At 37.0% G+C, this 20991-nt stretch overlaps 1 protein-coding gene across 3 annotated transcripts in view; it reads left to right on the top strand.

The window, feature by feature from the left end:
* The first annotated feature begins 6116 nt into the window (after positions 1-6116).
* ARMC3 (armadillo repeat containing 3) overlaps positions 6117-20991 on the top strand; it is a 50734-nt gene continuing 35859 nt past the window's right edge. For all 3 annotated transcript variants that reach the window (XM_059818894.1, XM_009818936.2, XM_009818935.2), the window contains exons 1-7: positions 6117-6164; positions 13480-13597; positions 15570-15695; positions 16053-16121; positions 16453-16628; positions 17951-18145; positions 18952-19135. In XM_059818894.1, the coding sequence (XP_059674877.1) occupies positions 6117-6164; positions 13480-13597; positions 15570-15695; positions 16053-16121; positions 16453-16628; positions 17951-18145; positions 18952-19135 (916 nt within the window). The remainder of the gene's footprint in view (positions 6165-13479; positions 13598-15569; positions 15696-16052; positions 16122-16452; positions 16629-17950; positions 18146-18951; positions 19136-20991) is intronic.

Raw genomic sequence — 20991 nt, 5'->3', positions numbered from 1 at the left:
CTCTCCTGGCCCTCTGACAAAGCTCTGTGCCGATGTCTTACCAGCGGGGCTGCAACAGGTGACGACGCTCTGACGGAGGTTTGCTGCGCCGTGCTCTGACTCGTGTAACTCTTTTGCCTGTTTGCTCCCAAGAACGGATGGCTTTTTCTTCATGAATGCACCGAGTTAGATAGTGAAACAGGAACGACAGAAAAAACAAAAGGAAGGCGTGAACATGGCAGCTTTTTAGCCAGACTGTACATGTTTATTAATTTTCAGAAATAGTGTTCTTTGGGTGAGAAAGCAGCCCTTTCCTTTAGTTTTGAGAAATAACAGATTTTTTTTTTCATCGCTACCCCAGCCCATCAGTATTAATGACTGCCTCCTTCAGAGATGCGTTACCAGCACTTTGGAGTTGGGATAAATTGTGAAGAAATGGATTAATGCATGTGTCATGGTGAAATCACGCTCCAAGGACTCTGGAAATTCACATTAAAAGAACACGCTCGAAGCCGCTACCCAGCGACAACCAGGAAAGGGAAGGCGAGGGGAGGGCTGCGAAGAAGCAGCGGCGGCGGCGGCGGCGGCGGCGGCGGCGGCAGCGGGCCCAGGCTCCCCTCAGCCCGGCCCGCCTCCTGCCCCACCTTCCCGCCCGCTCGCCTGCGCGGCGGGCAGCGCATGCGCCGCAGGCGTCTCCTAGCAACTGGAGAAACAACGGCTCGGGCCGCTGCTGCGTGATCGCCCCCGGGCGGCGGGTGAGTGGGGGCTGCTCCCGTCCCGGCTGTCTGGGGTGGCTCGGCGGCAGGCCCGAAGGGGGCGGTGGGTCCGGGAGGTCTCCGCGGCCAGCCGGTGGCGGAGGGCAGCAGCGGCGCCTGAGGGAAGGCGGGTGAAGGGGGCAGGTACCGCGAGGGCGGAGGGCTTGGGCGCTGCCAGCTCCAAGTAAGCAGAAATAATGCGTTTTGCGTAGCTGGCGAGTCGCCGGTCGGAGTCCTAACGCTGCGACGCGACGGGCCGGTGGCGGTGGCGGTGGCGGTGGCGGCGGCGGCGCGGCGTTAGGCGGGCGGTGGCCGTTAGAGTCCGCTGCCTTCGGGTCAGCCGGCCCCGCTTCGTGCCTCGCCTCCTGACGAGTTTCGTTCCTTAGCGCCTTGTCAGGGAGCTGGGTGCACGTGTCTGTAGACTTTCAAATGTCATGAGTCGAAGTTGAAAAAGAATCGTTCTTTTTTTATTATTTGTAAAGGCATACATTGAAGTTTCCTCCAACCACAACTGAAAAAAGCTAAAATCTTACTGTCTGCTTGATAACGGTACCTACACCTTTAAGAAAAGCAATGACAATTGCAAGATTTGTAATAAAATTGTAAGATTTGATAACGGCTGAAGTGTATCGGAATGAACATAATACAATTTAAAACCAGGCAGAGCAAATCCTGCACTTAGGGGCTCCTGACACCCTTTCCTACTAGGAACTGGGAGCTTAGGAATTGGTGTCAGCAAAGGTAGAGAGACACATAGGTGGACTAGTTCAGCAGAGGATAACTGTCACCAGTATTTTTAGATGTGAACTGGGAAGCAAGAAACTGCAGTGGACCTGCCCTAGGGAAACTTATAGGGTAGAGAAAAATAATTTTATTTGAAAATTTGGATAGGTAATATGAACAAAGAAGGGACAGTGCACTACAGATAAGATATGTAGAATTTTGTGACAGTAAAATGAAAGGTATGAGACCTAAAATTGTGTGGATAATAGATGAGAAGGAAAAAGAAAAAGAATAAAATTTTAAATACAAAAGTTTTATCGTAAAGAACACTAGCAGGTGATTAGGCTATTAGGGAGGAAATCTCACCTAATTTACTGAAGCTTCAAAGGTTTTGGGGCATCTGCAGACAGGAATTTCAAAACAAAGTATGGATTTGCTGCCAGGGGAGCATCATCCGTAGAACAGAATTCTTCTTTTATAATCTTACTGCTAATCTGAAATTATCATTATATATGGTAGTCTGATACTGTATTCTCTTAACCTATGCAAGACAAAACACATCTGCTTTCTGTTTTTCATTGACTGTGAGCAAGCTCACTTTCTCAACTTTGTTGATGGAAGCAACTTTTTTTATTTTTTAAATTTAATTTCATCTTTGTGATTTTTATCATGCTGGTGTTTTCTGATTCCCTGATGTTCTGGTAACACGATGAATGCCAAGATGGGCTTATATGTCCTATAGTTCCTACTTTTGTTTGCAAACCTGCTACTTGTATTTTTGTCTTAAACTGTAACAAATGTTTTGGTTTTTTTAAACCATTAACATATTAAAGCCTGGTAAATGAGCAGTTAAAACTAAATGATAGGACTACCCTTGCAGTTTGACATAACCATGAAAAGTCACGAATGTGATAGTAACACAGCTGAGGTATTTCCAGTGTCGACAAAGAAGTATGAATACAATTTTGTACAAGACAGGAGAGGCTTCATCTGGGATGCTGTGTTCAGCTGTGGTGACCCATGTTTTCAAGAGGTTGACTGAAAAAAGACTTATGACAAGAATGGGGGGAATCATTATCTTACAATATAGTACTTGGAATCTGCTCCTCTGGACAGGCATCTGTAACAAATCTTTCAAAAACTAAATAAATTTTCCTTGTTTTATTTGATGTGGCAGAGATGCCAGTTCATGATACGATAGCCAAGAGGTTAGAGGGTTCCAATTTTGGACTAAAAAATCCATATTTGTGACCTTCCTCGTAATCATTTTCCACTTACGGGCAAAATGTTCTAGTCACAGAGGTGTTACTGGAGATGGGCCTATTCCTTCAGCCACTTTCAAAAAGGCAAGGTGACTGTGTTTTGTCATATACCTAGTTCTGTTAATGCTCAGTCTACTATGATAGTATCTGCCAGACCTAGCCTGGCATGTGGATTCGTGTGGAGAAACAGGGTAATAAGTTTATCTTACTAACTTTGGATGTCAGTGTAAATGTTAAGACATGACCTAGCAGCTCTAGACTCAGTTTTTGGTTTGAGGAAAAAGTAGTTACTTTTAAGGTGCAATTCAATTTTATATACCTACTTTACGATAAATCTGCCTTGAGCTATTGAATATGTTGACTAGATCTCCATCGATTATCAAGGAGAGCGACTAACTTAAGTACTGATGCCTAATTTAGTTTAGTGGATGTTACTCATAGTTTCTGGATACTGGTTCAATTTAAGATAGTCACACTGAGGTAGTTCTGGTCCTATGGGAAAGCTGGAAGCCCTAATGAGGTTCAGAATGAAACAGGGAAGTCCCTGCTGAGGTTGGGCACCAAGAATAGCCAGAGCTGAGGGAAAGTATTGGGGACTGTAGTCTTGGAGTGAGGATTTAGTTAGGCATAATGACTGTCCTGCTGGCTGAGAGACAGCACCTGGTTGGACCACTGCACTGAAACTGGGTAGGAGCAAAGTAAAGCAGGCTACTATGTCTACCACTGAAGGCAATAAATTCCAGGTGAAGGACAGAAAGTAGCATAGAATGATAACTTCATAGATTGCTTGACTGTGCATTGGCTACATCTGTTGTGTCAAAGTCCTTTATTATCTCTAGCTCTACATGATTTAAAACAGTCAACCCTTTAATCTCAAAAAACCATATGTGGCAAAAGTATTTTCCTATGATTCTAGAAATATACAGAACATGAAGTAGAGAATATTTCTCAAATGAGAATATTCTTTATTTTGTCCTTAAGATTTAATTAATTACACTGAATTACTAGTGAATAGAGTTTTAGTTTTTAAATGAAGTTTTTCAGGTAACATAAACCCAGCATTTAATCACATTTAAAATCTAAATCCTGCTACAAATTTGTTCTGAAGTCTAAACATTTAGAATAGTAAATGGAGAATCAAAGATATGCATACTGTAAACCTACTGAGAAAAAGACAACATGCAGTTATTGTGGAGAGAAAGGGATTTGTATAAGAAGTTCTTTTATGGGTCAGTAGCCTTTCAATACCTGTACACATTGACTGTCTGTAATAATTAAAATTCAATGCAGAAGACATTTTTAATTATCAGTAAGCCAAAGAATTCCACGTGCATCATTGCCTCAAGTCAGAGAATGGCTGCTGAATACAGAGAGCTTTATGGGAACAAAGCTAACACCACCACTTGATGGCAGAATGCATTGAAATCCGGAATAGTAACTGCAGCAAAGAAACAGACTGAGGGGCATAATCCACAATAAAGTAATTGTCCTGTTCTCTGTGCTTGTTGCTACAGATCATACTGCTTTTTTAATATTACCAAGGAACCAAATATTTCTCAACTTGTAGAAAAATGTGTAAGTTCCTTGAAAATATTCTCAAAAGTTGGATGTATTTATACAGTGTGAAGAAATAGTTACAATTAAAGGCTTTAGTTATTCACGGTCTTGGAATATGTATAATTATTTGAATCAGTAAACATTAATTATACAGCATTATAAATACTTTTACATGAATTAACTTTTAAAATTGTTTGGTTTAAACGTAATTAAACTCATTGAGAATTAAAATTGCTCTTTATGATGTTAACTTTATATCTGAAATTAATTGAGCTGAACGAAGTAATTCTAAATAAGTGTCCATATCTCCATACCAGGATTTAACACAATTTAAATAACCCAGATTTCCTGAATGTCCTTGTAAATCTGAATCTTATATGTGTGCATGATGCTTACTTTCTACAGTGACTGCATAAATCAGAAGGTAGTATGTTCATCATTTTTGTTGAATATACTGTCAGTAATTTGTCCTTATGCGTTCTCTTATATAAGTTAATTTGTTCCTAGCCAAGGCTGCACTTTCTGAAACACTGAATTCTAGTGTGTGTGTATGTGTTCATATATGTGTGTATATATATATGCACAAGGGTAAAGCAGATTGGAGCTGAAGAAGCTTTGATTGTATGGGTCTTCCTCTCAAGACTATAATTAGTGACCTGCCTAAGAAGTTTTAAATTTCAGATCCAATTTTTAGGATGTTCTTATCAACTGGTTTCACTACTGCTGTGTTACAGTTTATTTGAGAGGCCGGTAGAGGAACAATACCTGAAAAAATTCAGAGGATTCAAGAACTCCGAATTTTTGTTGGACACAATAAACAATAGCCCTGACTTCTGTAACCAGTCAGGCTACAGCTCATATTCACTAGAAAATAATCTCTTATACCAGAGGGAGGCTGTCAGGATAGTCCTGGCTGAGGGTGAGGGTGTGGTTTCCCTTTGAGAACTAACTTAGGACTTACTAAGGGGTACTAACAGTGCACATTTCACTTTTACACAGTGTTAAAACAAGCCTAAGTTTGGCATAACTTGGGTTATGTTCTATGCCTAGCTAGTGCTAGTGGGTCATGTTGCTCTTTGCTTTTGCCTGTAGCTTAACTGGAAGGCTCTGCTGAAGTTTTGCAAGCCACATGAAATTAGGTCCATGTGAGGTATTACATCCATATGCTTCAGAAGCTAGTATTAGATGCAGCTGAGAAGGTCTTCCTGGTTCATGTGCACATGTGCTAATACCAAAAAAGCAGAAGACAGAAGCTGGACTTTGTGTAAATAGACGTAACTTTTTTAAATCAGTGAAATTTGTACTGTGCAGAACTGTTTCTTAATACCTGCAGACCTGATTTTTGTCTTCTGTGAAATATGAACAGAGAATTCAAATTTAATTTGAACCACTTTTTCAAGGTAGAACTCCTTTGTACATTCTGCAGTTGTACAGAATGTTTGCCAACATAGAATGTATAGACAAACATGGGGAAATACCCTAGTAGGACCTTCATATATGATTTATAGATGCAAATAAAACCAACTTACAGAAAAGCATGTCCTATGTATTTGTACCACATTACAACTTGAGCCTGTGATGTCTCAGATCTTTCTTTTTAGCTATGTATTTTGTTGACGGATGTATTTTACCAAATGCGTTCAAGTGTTAGAAAGTTTGTTTTGTTTATAAGGGACCACTTTCTGCATAGAAATGACTGTGTCAAAGAAATCTTCAAACTGATTAGGTGGGCCAAATGAATGAGAAAGTCTGTCTCACAAGCTTTCCTGTATCACTGGTAAACTGATTCCTAAAACACAGAAGGGAGTTTGTCTGCTTTGTTTTTGTTTTTGTTTTTAGAATGGGTAAAAAAGTAAAGAAGGAAGTAGAGCCTCCACCCAAGGATGTGGTAAGTTTATAAACTGCTATGCACTATAAAATAAACATTACACAATTATAGGCCCAGCTCTACCATCCTTACATAGTTCCTTACTCTCCTAGCTTACCCACATTATGCTAAAAATGTCTTTTAAAGATGATTCTGTTCTTGCTTTTCTTGGACAGCATACAAACCAGAGTGACGGGGCATGTGTAGTTCTTTATGGAGATTGTTGTCTTTGGCAGGCTTTGTGAATAGTAATGTATGAAACAATCCAGGCTTCTTTTTATTTGAAGAACAGTATTAGCTTTCCATTTGTAAAAATCAAAGGAGAAAGGAGAAAAGCGACCTGAAATTTGCCTGTCTCAACTGTGGAGACATTGCCTTTCTTTAAGGATGAAAAAGTTAAGAGCCTAGATGGATCTGCAGAGTTTTTTACTGAATACAAAATTTTACAGATATTTTGAATGACAGTACTATGTATTCTGGATCTTTTGCAAAGATATACAGTCTTTAGCAGCAGTTCAGGTTTTTCTGGTATTATTGGAAGTGCCATAGTGAGAAGTACAAGAGCTGAAGCCAAATATGGCATAATGGTGGTAATGTGACTTTTTTTCAAAAGGTGGAGATGAACGGTCTGACACTAGCACACTTTTCAAGAGTTTCTATAAATTCACAAGGTACAAAGACACCCAAAAAAAGATAAGAGGTTCAAAATACAGGTATTTTTAAAGTTTAATTGCTTTATTCAGAGAGAAGTAGAGGAAATAAGACACAAACATTGAAAAGAGTGTAATGTAAATTCTGTGCCAGATAATAACTAAGTTAATGAAAATCAGGACCTCAGCGAGTCCCACAGAGGAGCATGAAACTAAATGCAGAGTTCAGTACACTCTTTTTTTAAAAACAATGGGTTTGTCTATAAAGAGTGATGGTACTGCAAGAGCTTTTTCAAAGGTCATAGAAAAGTCCATCAGCAAAAACTATGTCACAATTTCAATATTAAATAAGCATAAATAATTTTGACTAAGACAGTAATATCCAATAGCCATTATGTCACTGAGGCATAGCAATTGATACCAGGTTTTGCCCAACTGTTCTGTGGAAAGATGAATATTATGAACGTAATTTGCAAGCTCCAATCACTAATAAATCCTTATGAAAGGAGACTTGATGTAAAACTTCAACATGAGAGGATAAATTGATCTAAAGCCATTTCTGTATGAAATAGCCTAGAAAACCAGGAGGAGACACAAAGAAGGTGTATGTGGATAGGAATATTTAAAACAGGCCTGAAGAATTAATACTCAAGTATCTTTGCAGTCTAAGAAAAAAAATTGAAAGGCACGACAGTAGATTTAAGGCATACAGATGAGCTAACCCCCTCCAAAGTAATAAAAGTTGACTTTTTCAGCAAATATCTAGAAAGTCAGTAGAAGCAGCATCATGATTTCTAGATCCAAAAGACACCATTAGAGTTTCTGGAGAAAAGTATGGTCCAGCCTACTATCTACTACAATAAATTGTGAATAGTGTTAGAAAAGATATTCAACAATTGAAAAAATTAAACTTACAGAAATGGTCAATAAAAGGAAAGAATTGGAAAGAGTGAAGTCCAGATGGCATCTGCAGTTTTGGGCTTAGTTTTTACCCTTATTGTACTTCAGGCTAGCATATCTCTTCTAGCAGTCCTATCAGGAGAAAAAAACATGAATGTTGCATAGCAAAACAGTATTAAGTACGAAAATAGATCATTGATTAGTTGTAACTATCAATGAAGAAAATCTTCTAGCTATAAGAATATTGTTAATAGTGATCATGTAAAATCAAATCTCAAAACTTTAGATTTCAGCTGGATATTTCAGATGGCAGGAAATGAGATGCAGACAAAATAGAAGATGTATTAGCTATTATCTTCTGATTGATAATCTGCTTATGAAAATGTCAAGTCCAAGAAAGGAAGCCTTGAGATAATGTGGACAGGCTTATAAAAGAGGGCCTTTGGGCATGTGGAATGCTCTGAAAATATATGGCACTGTAAATGACCACTACTTTTTATAGATTTCTAGGAACAGGTGGAAAACACATCTCTTAGCCTAGCCACTGCTAATATGTTTCAGAAAGTATTCCTGAGGACTCTGTTTTCCCTGCCTTTCATAATTTGTCTTTTACTGTTATCTTTTCTGAGAATTGGTCTTCTCCAGGAAAAATATTGCTTTGAGCCTCTGTCTCTATATGAATGACCTTAGACAGTAATTTGGGCAGGTAAAATATGCTAGCTTTGACATAGATTGACAGCAACTTTTCATATGATATCTTCATTAAGTTTGGTCTAGACAATATTACTATTTGATCATCAGCTAGGGCATAGACATTAAAAGGAAAGCCTAAGATTACCACTAGAGAAAATACTGAGGCATTGTCACTGAAAGAAAGCTACAGATACATGAGTATTTTTGCAAGTGGCTTCATTCACAACGCTGATGTTAAAAAGGTGCAATATATGAAGCGTCACTGTCAAGTCCTGAAATTCAGTCTTCACAGAAACACCTTTTTTTGAGCAATTAATGCCTAAATGTTAATTTGACTTGACTTTAGTAAGGCTTTCAACACTGTCTCTCATAACATCTCATAGACAAACTGATGAAGTACAGACAAGATAAATAAATAGACAGTGTAAATGAATTGAAAATGAGCTGAACTGCTAGACTCACAGGGTTGTGATCAGCAGCATGAGGTCCAGCTGGAGGTCAGGCACTAGTGCTGTGCCCCAGGGACTGATCCTGGGGCTGATACTGTTTAACCTCTTCATTAGTGACCTGAATGATGGGACAGAATGTCCCATCAGCAAGTTTGCAGAAGATATGAAATTGAGAGGAGTGATTGATAGACCAGATAGTTGTGCAGCCATTCAGAGGGACCTCAACAAACTACAGAAATGGGAAAACAGGAATTTCATTAAGTTCAATAAAAGGAAATGCCAAGTCCTGCACCTGGAGGGGGAATAAACCAGTACACCCTGGGTGATGACCAGCTGGAAAGCAGCTTTACAGGAAAGGACTTGGTGATTCTGGTAGACATGCACCAGCAATGTGCACTTGGTGCAAAAAAGCTAACAAAATCCTGGGGTGCGTTAGGCAGAGCGTTGCCAGCAACTTGAGGGAGGGGACTATTGTCTTCCACTCAGTGTTGGTGAGTGAGACCACACCTGGAGTGCTGTGTCCAGTTCAGGGTTCCCCAGTACAAGAGAGACATGGACTTACTGGAACAATTCTTCCAAAGGCTTGGAGCATTTGTCATATGAGGAGACACTGTCAGCTGGGACTGTTCAGTCTTGAGAGAAGGCTTGGAGGGGTCCTGTCAATGTGTATAAATACCTGACAGGAGGGACTAAAGAAGGCAGGGCAGGCTTTTCTCAGTGGTGCCCACTGTAAGGATAAGAGGCAATGGGCACAAACTGAAACCCAGGAGGTTCTATTTAAACATAAGAAGAAAAAATCCTATTTTACTCTAAGAATGATGGAACATGGCATAGGTTGCCCAGAGAGGTTATGGAGTCTCCATCCTTGGATATACTCAAAATCAGACTGCACCAGCCCTGAGCTCTAGCTGACCCTGCTCTGAACAGAGCAGTTGGACCAGATCATCTCCAAAGGTGCCTTCCAACATCAACTGTTTGTGATACAGTGGAATATCTTGGGTTTGTATTGTTAGTATAGGAGATCAGATAATGACAGAACTGAAACAATTAACATGACCAGGTGTATATTAAGTTGTTTTTTCTAGATAAAGGAAAAGGGGTTAAGAATATCAAAGATATTGGTAATGCTTCCAAAGAGTCTACAAAAGGTGCAAGGATAAAGCAGACCTGTAGTCAGTTAATTCAAATTTAAAGGATTTTTTTTTTCTTTAAATGACAGCATGATTAAACAATAGACTAATAGCAGATAAATACATCCTTCAAAAGGGGGGATTTGCATCCAAGTGGGAAAACCAAAAAAACCTTGCACTCACAAATGAAAAGTAAAAGCACAATGTCACAATGCACCAAAATATTTATCGAGAGAACGAGTAAGGATACAAAAACTAGCAATAAAGCTTTTCCAAATTGACTAGAAGCAAGAAACTTCTTAGAGGGACACTATTAGGTGATTAAAGTCACGAAAGAAAAGCAAAATTACTTATTTTTGTGTCAGAAGACAAAGCTATATAGTAAATCACTGAAACAAATGTGAAGAAATTGCCCGAATATGAATAAATAGTATTAGAACAAGACCTGAGCAAAGTGAAAAATAACTAAAATGTGAAATTGTGGTACTGTTATTTATGGTATTTAATGTGTACCCTTTATACTAGAGGAATGGAGGGTAGAGAATTTCACTTTCAAAAAGAAATACATCAATAATGACAGGCCAGAAAGTTTGTCTTCCATGCTGTGTTAATTGAAATAGTTACACCATAAATAAAAAGCATGGATAAATATGATTGTAATGGGGGAGAATCAATATTGCTTGTTTAGAGGAAAGTTCAACCTCTGAAATCTATTTGGATTCTTTAGAGGAGTCAGTGGATAGTGGTGATCTGGTTGATAGTTATTTTGCTTTTGAAAAAGTTTTTAGACCAGGCTCTTCATGCACATAAACACTAACAGATAAAAAAGAAATTCCTTTCCTGGCAATAATGTCTGGTTATACAATAGAAGCAAAGGTGAGAAAACAAATTACTGTTTAGGTTTCATAACAAAGAGAGGTTGCCAGTGGAATGTCATGCGGTTTTATTCTGCAACCTGTGTCATCCAGTCTGTTAGAATTAATGTGGATACTTTCATGAAAATGGCAGCCAGTTACTAAGTAGGGAAAAGTGAATAAATACAACATTTCAAATTCCAGATATAAAAGGCAAAACACCATGTCACTAGCAAATGCGTTATATATGCACATGTTGAATGCCATTAAAAGTTCTGGTGTTTCCATCTCAAGAAAGATACAGTTGAACTATAGAAAAGTACTAAGAAAGTCAACAAGAATAGAGTGAGTGGCTTCTGTAGTAGGAAAGATCAAAGAAAGCAGGTTTCTTCATCCCCAAAAGGAAATTACTGTGAAGAGGAATATCATAGAAATTTAAAAAACAATGAATATACAGAGAAGGCAAGTGGGTGTCATTTATTTCCTGTTTCTTATGGTGAATGAACTGGGGGGCAAATAAAATTATCAGGTGGTAGTTTTAAAACAAAGAAAAGACACAACTATTTATATGACTGTTAAACTGTGATACTTGTGTCTCAGAATATTAAGCGTGGCTAAAATACAGATGGCTTCAAAAATTACAAAAAATTTTTCTTAGACTTTTTGAACACAGAGATTAAATTGCTAGCTCACCCGTTCTCTAGGTTGCAGAGTGCTGGAGTCTGGGATGGAATATAAGCAAAGTTTAATAGTCTGCTTGCCCCCACCTGTTACTGGCCTTTGTCAGAGACAGGATGCTGAGCTAGATGGGCCTTTGGTATGACTGGAGACATATTTTATATTACCTTCAATTTCAACTAAGTTAAGTTGATGGAAGCCAAAAAAACCCCAAATACTTTGCAGTTTCTAATGGCTTTGAAGTCAAATGTACACAAAAGTCATGATCAAATACATATAGGAGTTTCTGAATTATAGCTTTCTTTTTCATTTAACTTGCTTTTTTCGTAATACAAAGTGAATGTTGGAAATGTTGTTGCTTATAAACCAGATAAATTTCTGTGTTTAATTCAAGGTTGTTTGTAACTTCAGGCATATTATTCTAGCATGTAATCTGTCCTGTATGTGCCATTAAGGGAAGAGTCTGCAATGATCATAGCACTTACCTGGAGGATCATGTTCTGTCCAGGCAGGGACACAAATGTGCAGAAGTAGGGAAGTATGAAGGTAGCTAAAGGGACTTTCAGTCATCCTGTATACCTCTTACATGGATAGAATGAATGTTGCTGTGATAAGCTGAACTTTTTACCTCCTTTCAATCTAAAAAGAAAATTCCCATAAAGAATTCCGTCATTTTAGGCCCATTGTTAAGATGTAACTTGGACCACTGTGCCACTATTTGGTTTCATTCTTGTTGCTGAGTCAGTATTAACCAAAATGACTTATGGTACAGTAAGCTGATTATATTTTCTTTAAAAAGGAGCTTTGTTCCATGATTTGTCCCATACCTCCAGCTTGTCACAGCAAGCATGAAGTTGGACAGTGTCTTCAGGTTTTCAGACCTGCTTGAAGCTGGAGAGACCAGTTAAGCACATTAGCCAGGCACCCTCTTAACTGTTAATGAAACTTGGATCTTCATCTTGCAGACTGTTAAATTGTGTGGTATGCCCCATGGAAGATGATGAAATTACTTAGATTTTAAAACCTACCAAAAATATTAATTTAGAAGTCTTAAATTATTAATCTGATGTATTTTAAAGATAAATACATTGATATTGAGAGACTGCATGACTCCAGTATCTAGTAGTTTCTGTATGAAACACAGATACTCTATAGGCCTAAAGTGTGAGGACAGAAGACAATTTTTCCATATTAAAGAATTACGTTAAATACAAATAAGCTTAACACTTTTTAATGGGTAGAATTTTCAGAAATCCTTGAGTCTTGTTAAAAAGTGAAAGGTTTTTTTAAAAGATTCCCTTTCTCAAGTGATGTTAGTCCCAAAGAGGGTGAAAACTGCCAGATTTGTTGGAAGTTCTCTTTCTGTATGAGAAAGGTCAGAAATGGAAATGAACACTTTGTATCATTTCTAGCTGGCTGAGTAGGGATTATATCATGGAAATACTTCAGCTAGTACAAGATCATGGTAAGCTAGTGAACTGAGTTGACGAAGGCACAGGAAGGGTCCTTTTATTTTTTTAAAGAAACCACAAAGTATTAACGCCACAGAGTAACCAAATCCTCTTCCTTGTACAACACCTAAGTTCATAGGCTCTATGCACAGCTGCTCAAAAGAAACTTCTTCTCACGTTTGGTTCTGAAGCCACAGGATGCTCTTACATGTGTAACAGAATTACATAGTCTGTGGCCTTCAAGACTTCCTAGATGTACAGGGAAGTGTCAAGGTTTTCCCAAAATCTTCATACGGGATGAAATCGTGATTATATTTGGAAGTCAATTATTCTTTCTTATTTTTCAACAACGTCTCAAATTGTTATTAAAAAATTTAACTTCTCCAAGTAAATAGCAACTCATGTTATTATTTCTAGCTCAGTGTAGATCTCAAACTAGACTTTTTTTTTTAAATGAAATGTGGGAGTCTTCTGCAGCACATGGGTAGGTTCAGTACAAATCAAACTATTCTTTCCTTTTTTTGTTTGTAGTTTGATCCTTTATTGATTGAAAGCAAAACAGCAGCAACGGTTGTGCTAATGCTTAGTTCTCCTGAAGAGGAAGTTTTGGCCAAAGCATGTGATGCTCTGTATAAATTTGCATCAAAAGGTTAGTCTTTTTGCAATGAGCTTTCCTTTGCATTGCTTAGATTTTGATAGTAGTTCACAATTTTTTAGTTTCCTAGCCCTGAAATCTTCATTTCATCTCAAAGGTCTCTGTCAAGGTTCTGAGGGTTTTCTGAAATATCTGTCAAAGCTGTATTGGCAGTTATAAAGAAGTCCTGTGGTTTGCGTGAAGGAAATTTTTATTGTTTTGTTGTAGAATTTTATATTCTGTTTAATAGAGGTCGGTTTAGATATAACCTAGATCTGTTTTGTTATGAGCAACAGACCTGCATCTGGGAAAGAATTCTCTTTTTTATGTTACAGTTCGAAACTTCTGTACTAGTGTAGTTATTTTAAGGTTCAGGTTTCAATGAAAATTACTTTTTAGCCTGTCTGTGTTATTTTTGCATATATCTCTTGTGTCACTACTTCTGTGACAGATGATTTATTAGAGACCGCTCAGCCTTCTTTATCAAGCTTATTTCTCTGTGTGTCAGGAATCTAACAAATCTCCAAGATTCCAAATCTTCCAAAGGTCCCTTTATTATCTATAGCTAAGCATCATGTTCCAGGTACCCAGAAGACAACTGTATAACAAAGGCTCAATGTTATGTAGCACATAATTTCCTAAGTTGCCTCCCACTCATTCCATGCCAGCCTCTCAAATTGGTATACACTGGTGGCATTCTTGGTATAATTAATCTGTTTTAATATTAATTTCCATTTAATTTATGTTTCTTTTAAAAATATGTTTATATATGCTGATTGTTGTACTGATGGCAACTATCAACACTGCTGAAGTTGTGAGAGAAGAGCTGAAGGCTTTGACAGTTGGCATGGGATCACTGGGTTCTGAAAGATGTTTATGTTCAGCTTAACATGGCAAGCTTGGCTGGGGGCATGCAACCAGATTTTGAGTATGTGAAGAGAGAATTTGGACTGCTAGGAGACTGCTATGAACCGCACACCATAAACTCTTGTTGGCTTCTTCCCTGCTGTCCACAGTAAGATACGGCACATGGCAAGAGGGCAGATATTTAATTTTTCCGTTTCTACGAAACGAATAATCCTTTAAATTGTTAATGTAGATATTACTGCAATCTTCCAGAAGACTAGACTGTAACTTTGCAGTGTGGCACAAGAGAAGGAGTTGTTTTCATTTTGCAGTTAATTTATTTCTTGAATGTTGCTAGTAAATTAACTCCCATCCCTCAATAAAAAATAGTTCTTGTATTTTAATTGTGTTTTGGCCTGAGAACGAGCGTAGTTCTCCAGTTCCTTCTCACATTGCTCGCTTGTAGCCAGAAAGGCCAGGCATGGTTCATTAGAAAATTAATTATAAAGCTGTTGTGGGAACTGAGAATAGGAGTAGGTTTTGGATTTTGTTTCTTGGGTTATGGATGTTTTTTGAGTTAGCAGGAACAGAAGGCTATAATCACACAAAATGCTTCTGTTCTTTGCGTGGTCAGAGCCTATTCAGCTACAAAGTGCTCTATTCTCAGGTGGTAGAAATCTGAGGTGGGATTTAATGATCCAAATCCTGGTAGCTGCTTCAGTTGAGGGGTAGTGCAGATCCACAGAATTAATTAACTGTTATTTTGAGGAAAATAAAATTGGGAGGCAAGAAAAGATATAAAAAAATAAAATCAGGTTCTTAATGATATCACTCACCTATACTTCGCTAAATAGAAAGTTGAGACTACAACTGCAGTCTCCAACAAATGAGTTGGGTGTCCAGTAGATAGAAGCATCCTTTGCTTTACAAATGTGAATTAATCCTAGATACTATTAAGCCTTGACACTATTTGACACATGTTTATTTGGGGTATAGATTAGATGATCTCCCAAGGTCCTGTCCAGTCCTTTGTTCTTTGATTCTACAGTCCAAGAAAACATTGGGAGCTGTTTTACTTTGTTACGTTAGAACTGTGAGCTTGTTGCATTTTTACAGAAATTTTAACCTAATTACTCTTCAGATGATGAAAACAAAGTGACACTTCTTGGTCTTGGAGCAGTGGAACATCTGTATAAACTCATCTCACATGAAGATCCAATTGTACGCAGAAATGCCATCATGGTAATTGGTATCATGGCTTCTAATCGTAAGAGTCTCCATTTTTTAATATTTTTTAATGTGTATGAGTGTGGTCATCAAAGCAATAGGTGGCCTATGTGAAAAAATCCTATATTCACGGCCCAGAATAAAGGAACAAATTCAGCTAGAGTTAACTCCACTGATTTTGAAAAAAAATTACAAGAGAAGCTGATTTTTCTCCAACCCTTATTTTTGTTTTGATAGGGACAAATTGAAACAGTTTAATACTGGAATTATGTCTATCAGAGCTTTTTGTCACTCAGAGAATAACCAAAAGTACATTTCCCTTGGAGTAGAATCTGTTTCTTTAGTCAGCCAAGACTGCCAAACAAAAGACTTCATATTTGTATTTATTTCATTGTAGATAATGTCAAGAAGTTACTGAGGGAACTGGATGTCACAAACTCACTTATACCACAGCTGGCACCAGAAGGTAGCTTGCGGTGTTCATTCCTTGTGCAAAAATACACTCAGAAATAATTTATGATTGCAATTTGATGAGACAATTTAGTAAAATTTTCTTTGTGACTTATGATTTGTCATACTACATGTTAAATAGGTAATTGCTTTTATAGGAGTAGCTCTGTTACTCACTGAGTAGTGTTTTATGTTGTACAGACGGAGCAACATGTTTATGGAGATGTCAGGTATGATTAACAGCTATTGTTTATTGACTTCAAATAATATTTTAAACCACTGGATTAGTGAACATATACTGTGCTGAATAAAACTTGATTAAAATATTTCTTTTTTTTTCCCCATAGAAGATGTAGTGATCCATGAATTTGCTACTCTGTGTCTAGCACATATAGCTGTTGAATATACTACTAAAGTACAAATATTTGAGCAAGGTGGATTAGAACCACTTATCAAACTGCTAGGTAGCCCTGATCCTGATGTTAAGAAGAATTCGGTTGAATGTATCTACCTCCTGGTGCAGGTAAAGCTTGCTGTTGTTGTTATTTTAAATTATAGAGGCAGATAAGCGCTCTCCCGGCTCTCACCCCCGCCATCCTCTGTGGAGTTAATAATTTTAAAATATTTGGTTCCTTTACTCTCCAGTGTTCATCAATGCATTTGAAAACATTACACCCAAGTCCTTGATTGTTACATTAGTTATGAATATAGCTGATTTGACTAATTCTGTTGAACTTAATGCAATTATCCATGCTGTACAGCAATGTAAGTGAAATCAGAATAAGATTTTTTAAATTAAATATGAATTTGTTTTCTTATTTGGAAAATGTTAATCTCTGTAATGAGAGTTATAACCTGTCTATCCAAAAGATTGGAATAATCCTGTAAATTAAAGAACTAGCAATTGCATGGTGCCTTGTTTTTGCCACCAAGTCCATAGTCACAATTTTGAACATCTTTTTAATGATAGGTGAATGCTGTCAACAGCTACTTTCCATATTGGGAGGAATAGATTTGTTATTGGCTACTTTCACACTCAGCACTAATGTCATCCATATGCTGCTTAGAAAAAGAATGGTGCATTTGTATGGCGGTTCTCTTCCATGGCTTAAGTGAATCAATTCAATAATGAATTCAGTTTATAACTCTATCTCTTTTGGGGCATCAGAGCATGTCTATTCAGAATCACATTTTACTCTTTCTCTTTTTTTACTATCTCGCTGTCTTTGTTGCAGGGTATATCTGGATAACTGCACCTGGTGCTTGCTTATATTGATAAGGATAATTGCATGCTGCACATGTGCAATAAGCTATTTAAAAGCAAATTGTAATTTATTTAATTTTTTTCCTATTTTATTATAACTGTCTTTTTATTAAGCTGCATATACACTGTTTAAAGTTGAAATTTTAAATTGTCATTTTATAATTACTAAAACAAAAGAAGATATAACCAGGCAACCACAGTAGAGTGTGAAAACTATTTTCCCCCACTGAGGTAAATAAAAACGATGAAACTAAATTTAAAAACCTTTCTCAAATAAACATGAACATTGAGACAAACATGGCAAAAACAAGAGTAAATAGGCTTCCTTAGGACTAGATTCTGTAGTGTGTACTTCAGTCATGGGAAAAAAAAAATTGGAATTTAAGGTTGCTGGCACTTGATTATATTCAATTTGATTCTTAGCTGAAAAGAAAGAAATCTTCTGAACTGGAAGTTCTGGAATATTGATTCATTTCTGTATGTTTGAAATCAGATTTTTGGTGTTCTTTCTGTGAAGTCAGGAATTGATATACCGTTATATTCTCTATCACTAACATTCTTTGTTGAATATTTTACTGCAGGATTTTCAAAGCCGTGCTGCAGTTCGTGCACTGAATGTAATTCCACCCTTGCTGGAACTACTGAAATCTGAATACCCAGTTATTCAGTTGTTAGCCATTAAAACCTTAGAAGTAATTAGCAAAGACAGAGAAACCAGGATAATACTGGGAGAAAATAAAGGATTAGATTGTCTTCTGAAGATACTGGAAACCAATGTACAGTTTACTTGCCTTAGAAGTTTTTTGTTCTTGCTGCTAATGTTTGTATGACTAATGAGAAATATTATTCATGCTATGGAAGAGTGATAAAAGAAGAAAGAGGTCCCTACTTGGAGCTAACTATGATAGAAATAGGAATAAGCTAGGAGACCTAGCTTACTAAGAAAGGGAGCAAAGGGATTCACCAGAATGTTTATATTTGTTTTATTGCTTTATTGCTATTAGTAATACTGTTTTACATTTACTGTCCATTTCTCAAACTGTTGTAAATCCCAGAAAAATTCACCATATAGCTTTTTATACAATGTTTTCTCAAAATTTTTTATTATATGCTCAACTCTGGTGCTGGTTCCTAGTTTGAACGCTGATCTTTTTTTCTGAATATACTTTGATATCAATGGCCTTAAACACGATTTCCCACCTTGGAAATTTCATTGTTTATGTTATTATGAGACTCATTTTAGTGCTTCCTGAGTTCAGATGTCACCATGGGAAATATAATGCATAGAGAAATTTGTGAAGTTTTTGAAATTTTAAGATGACAGGTCCTTTCTGAATACCTGCCTAACCCACTTTGATGTAAATGAGAAACTTTTGGGGGTTTTTACTGTTTTTGATAAATTGTGTTGCATCCTAAGGCACATCAAAGAAATTATACAAAAAATATAAGTATGAAAAGATGTACTTTGCAGTATGAATAAACTGTCCAAAGAAAGTTATGACAATTATCCTACAAAGTTAAAAGCCAAAGATATTTTAATCCTGATTTGAAGGTTATTTGTTTGGGGTTATTTCCTTATTAGGAATTCAGCGATCTACATGTGGAAGCTCTTGCCGTGTTGGGAAATTGTCTCGAAGATGTGCATACTCTGCAACTGATTCAGCAGACAGGAGGCCTTAAAAAGCTACTTTCATTTGTAGGAGGCTCTACTGTTCCTGATATTCAGAAGAATGCAGCAAAGGCAATTACCAAAGCAGCTTATGACTGTATGTGACTTTTTAAAAATCCATGGACATGAATTTGTTTATGAAGTAAATTTTTATCCAGAATGAGGCTGTCTTATCTGGTTGAGAGTAGTACTTATGCTTAGGAAAACACTGGCAAGAATGAATTACAGTGATCAATCTTGCCAATCAGAGCAGCAATTGGATGCTAGGCTATATATATATGAAAATGTTGCGTCAGTTTATTTTTAAATGTAATACATTCTTGCAAAATGCTGTCCTCAAAAAGGAAAACTGGAGCTCTGAAAATATGATCTTTATTTTTTGTTTAGTGATGCCACATAACTGCCATCTTAAGCCACCTTTGCTGGCACTATTTCTCATCACTGTAAGTTAAGACTTAATCACAAGCTTACTTCCTTTTGTATACAACTGCTCGTCTAAATGTTAGGCAATTTCAAATACAAATTCCTTTAACAGGGACATGAAAAAAAGCCTTTGAAATGGCTTGCAGATTAATATTCCCTGTGGAGTTAAATAGTTTCATTGTCATCTTTTTATAATTATTCATCCTATAGTTCTTTCTTATACACTTTTCTTTAATTCACCAAGGAATTCTGAATTGGGCAGAACACGCTCATCATTTTTGCCCACAAGGATGCTCTTTAAATAAATCTACACTTGAAATTCCTTCCATACGTTGACTTCTGAGTTGCAACATATGCCTAGCAGTGGTATAGAACAAAATGCAATGTAAGAAATAACATACTTCTGTCTATACAAGATTTTAATTCTGTCAAGGGATTTTGATGACAGTAGAGCTTAAATATTTCATTCATATTTCTATCATCTCGTGGTTGAATCATGGCTTCAATTTATGTGTATTTTACAAATATGTTATCTAATTTAATACATGGCTAAAATAATCTCTCCTTTCTACAGTATTTCAGACCTTCTTTCTTCTCTCCCCATCCTATCTTTCCAATTCTTTTCTCACCTTCCTTAGTTTGACATCCTGAATATTTGTAATTATTTGGATTGCAAATGATACATGAAATGAGTGGAATCTACCTTTCCTCGTATTCTGTACGTATTCTGTGGCTTTCTGTATGCTTTTATCATTATCTATTGGAAGCTTTGCAAGTCAAGGAAAATTATTTTCATTAATGTTTAGGTATCAAAGATAGGAAAGGAAGTTCTTATGCCAGTATTTTCTGTGTGTATTTTCCTGTATTGTTATTTTATTATGCTGCTTAGGACTGTCAGTATCATTTTTATAGTCCTGTGACAGGCTTGTAAGTAGTATGCTAAGCAGATTTATATTTGCTCCTACTACTTTCTATTGCATCTTACTCCTTTTTCATATTTATTTTCAAATAAGCATAGCCACCTTTTCCTCTTTCACACCTTTCTCAGTTTTTGTGGCCTAATATTTTAGCAGCTGTTAGTAGAAGCATGTCTGAACACAACATTTTTAAAGCACGGTGGCAAGAACTACACATAATATATTACAGTACTGCCTATGATCTTATATCATGGGATGTTACTGTCAGTGAAGATGCATCTTCTTGTCATACTTCTTTACAAATGGAGTCAATGTGGTTTCATTATAAAGGTTTGCTCTCTTCTTCAGCCTATGACAGTTGGTATGGATGCAGCAAGCTGGGAAAATAGATCAAAAGAAGATTTAAAATATTTGCTTCCAAGCTGTAGAATTTTAGTGACAATCAGTTAGACAAAGGGCAACATGTACTGGTGCAGTGAAAAACATAGTCCAGTAAACTTGCTGCTCAACATGGTCCCCGGAAGTATTGAATTTATTTCACATACATAGAGCTACTGGTCTAAAGTCAGCCTTCCAGTGGAAAGAGAAGTGGCATCAGGGCCATTATAAGAAA

This window comes from Gavia stellata, chromosome 6, assembly GCF_030936135.1.
Source record: "Gavia stellata isolate bGavSte3 chromosome 6, bGavSte3.hap2, whole genome shotgun sequence".
Classification (NCBI taxonomy): domain Eukaryota; kingdom Metazoa; phylum Chordata; class Aves; order Gaviiformes; family Gaviidae; genus Gavia; species Gavia stellata.
Note: the sequence above shows the minus strand (reverse complement) of the source record. Positions and strands in the feature narration are given on the sequence as shown.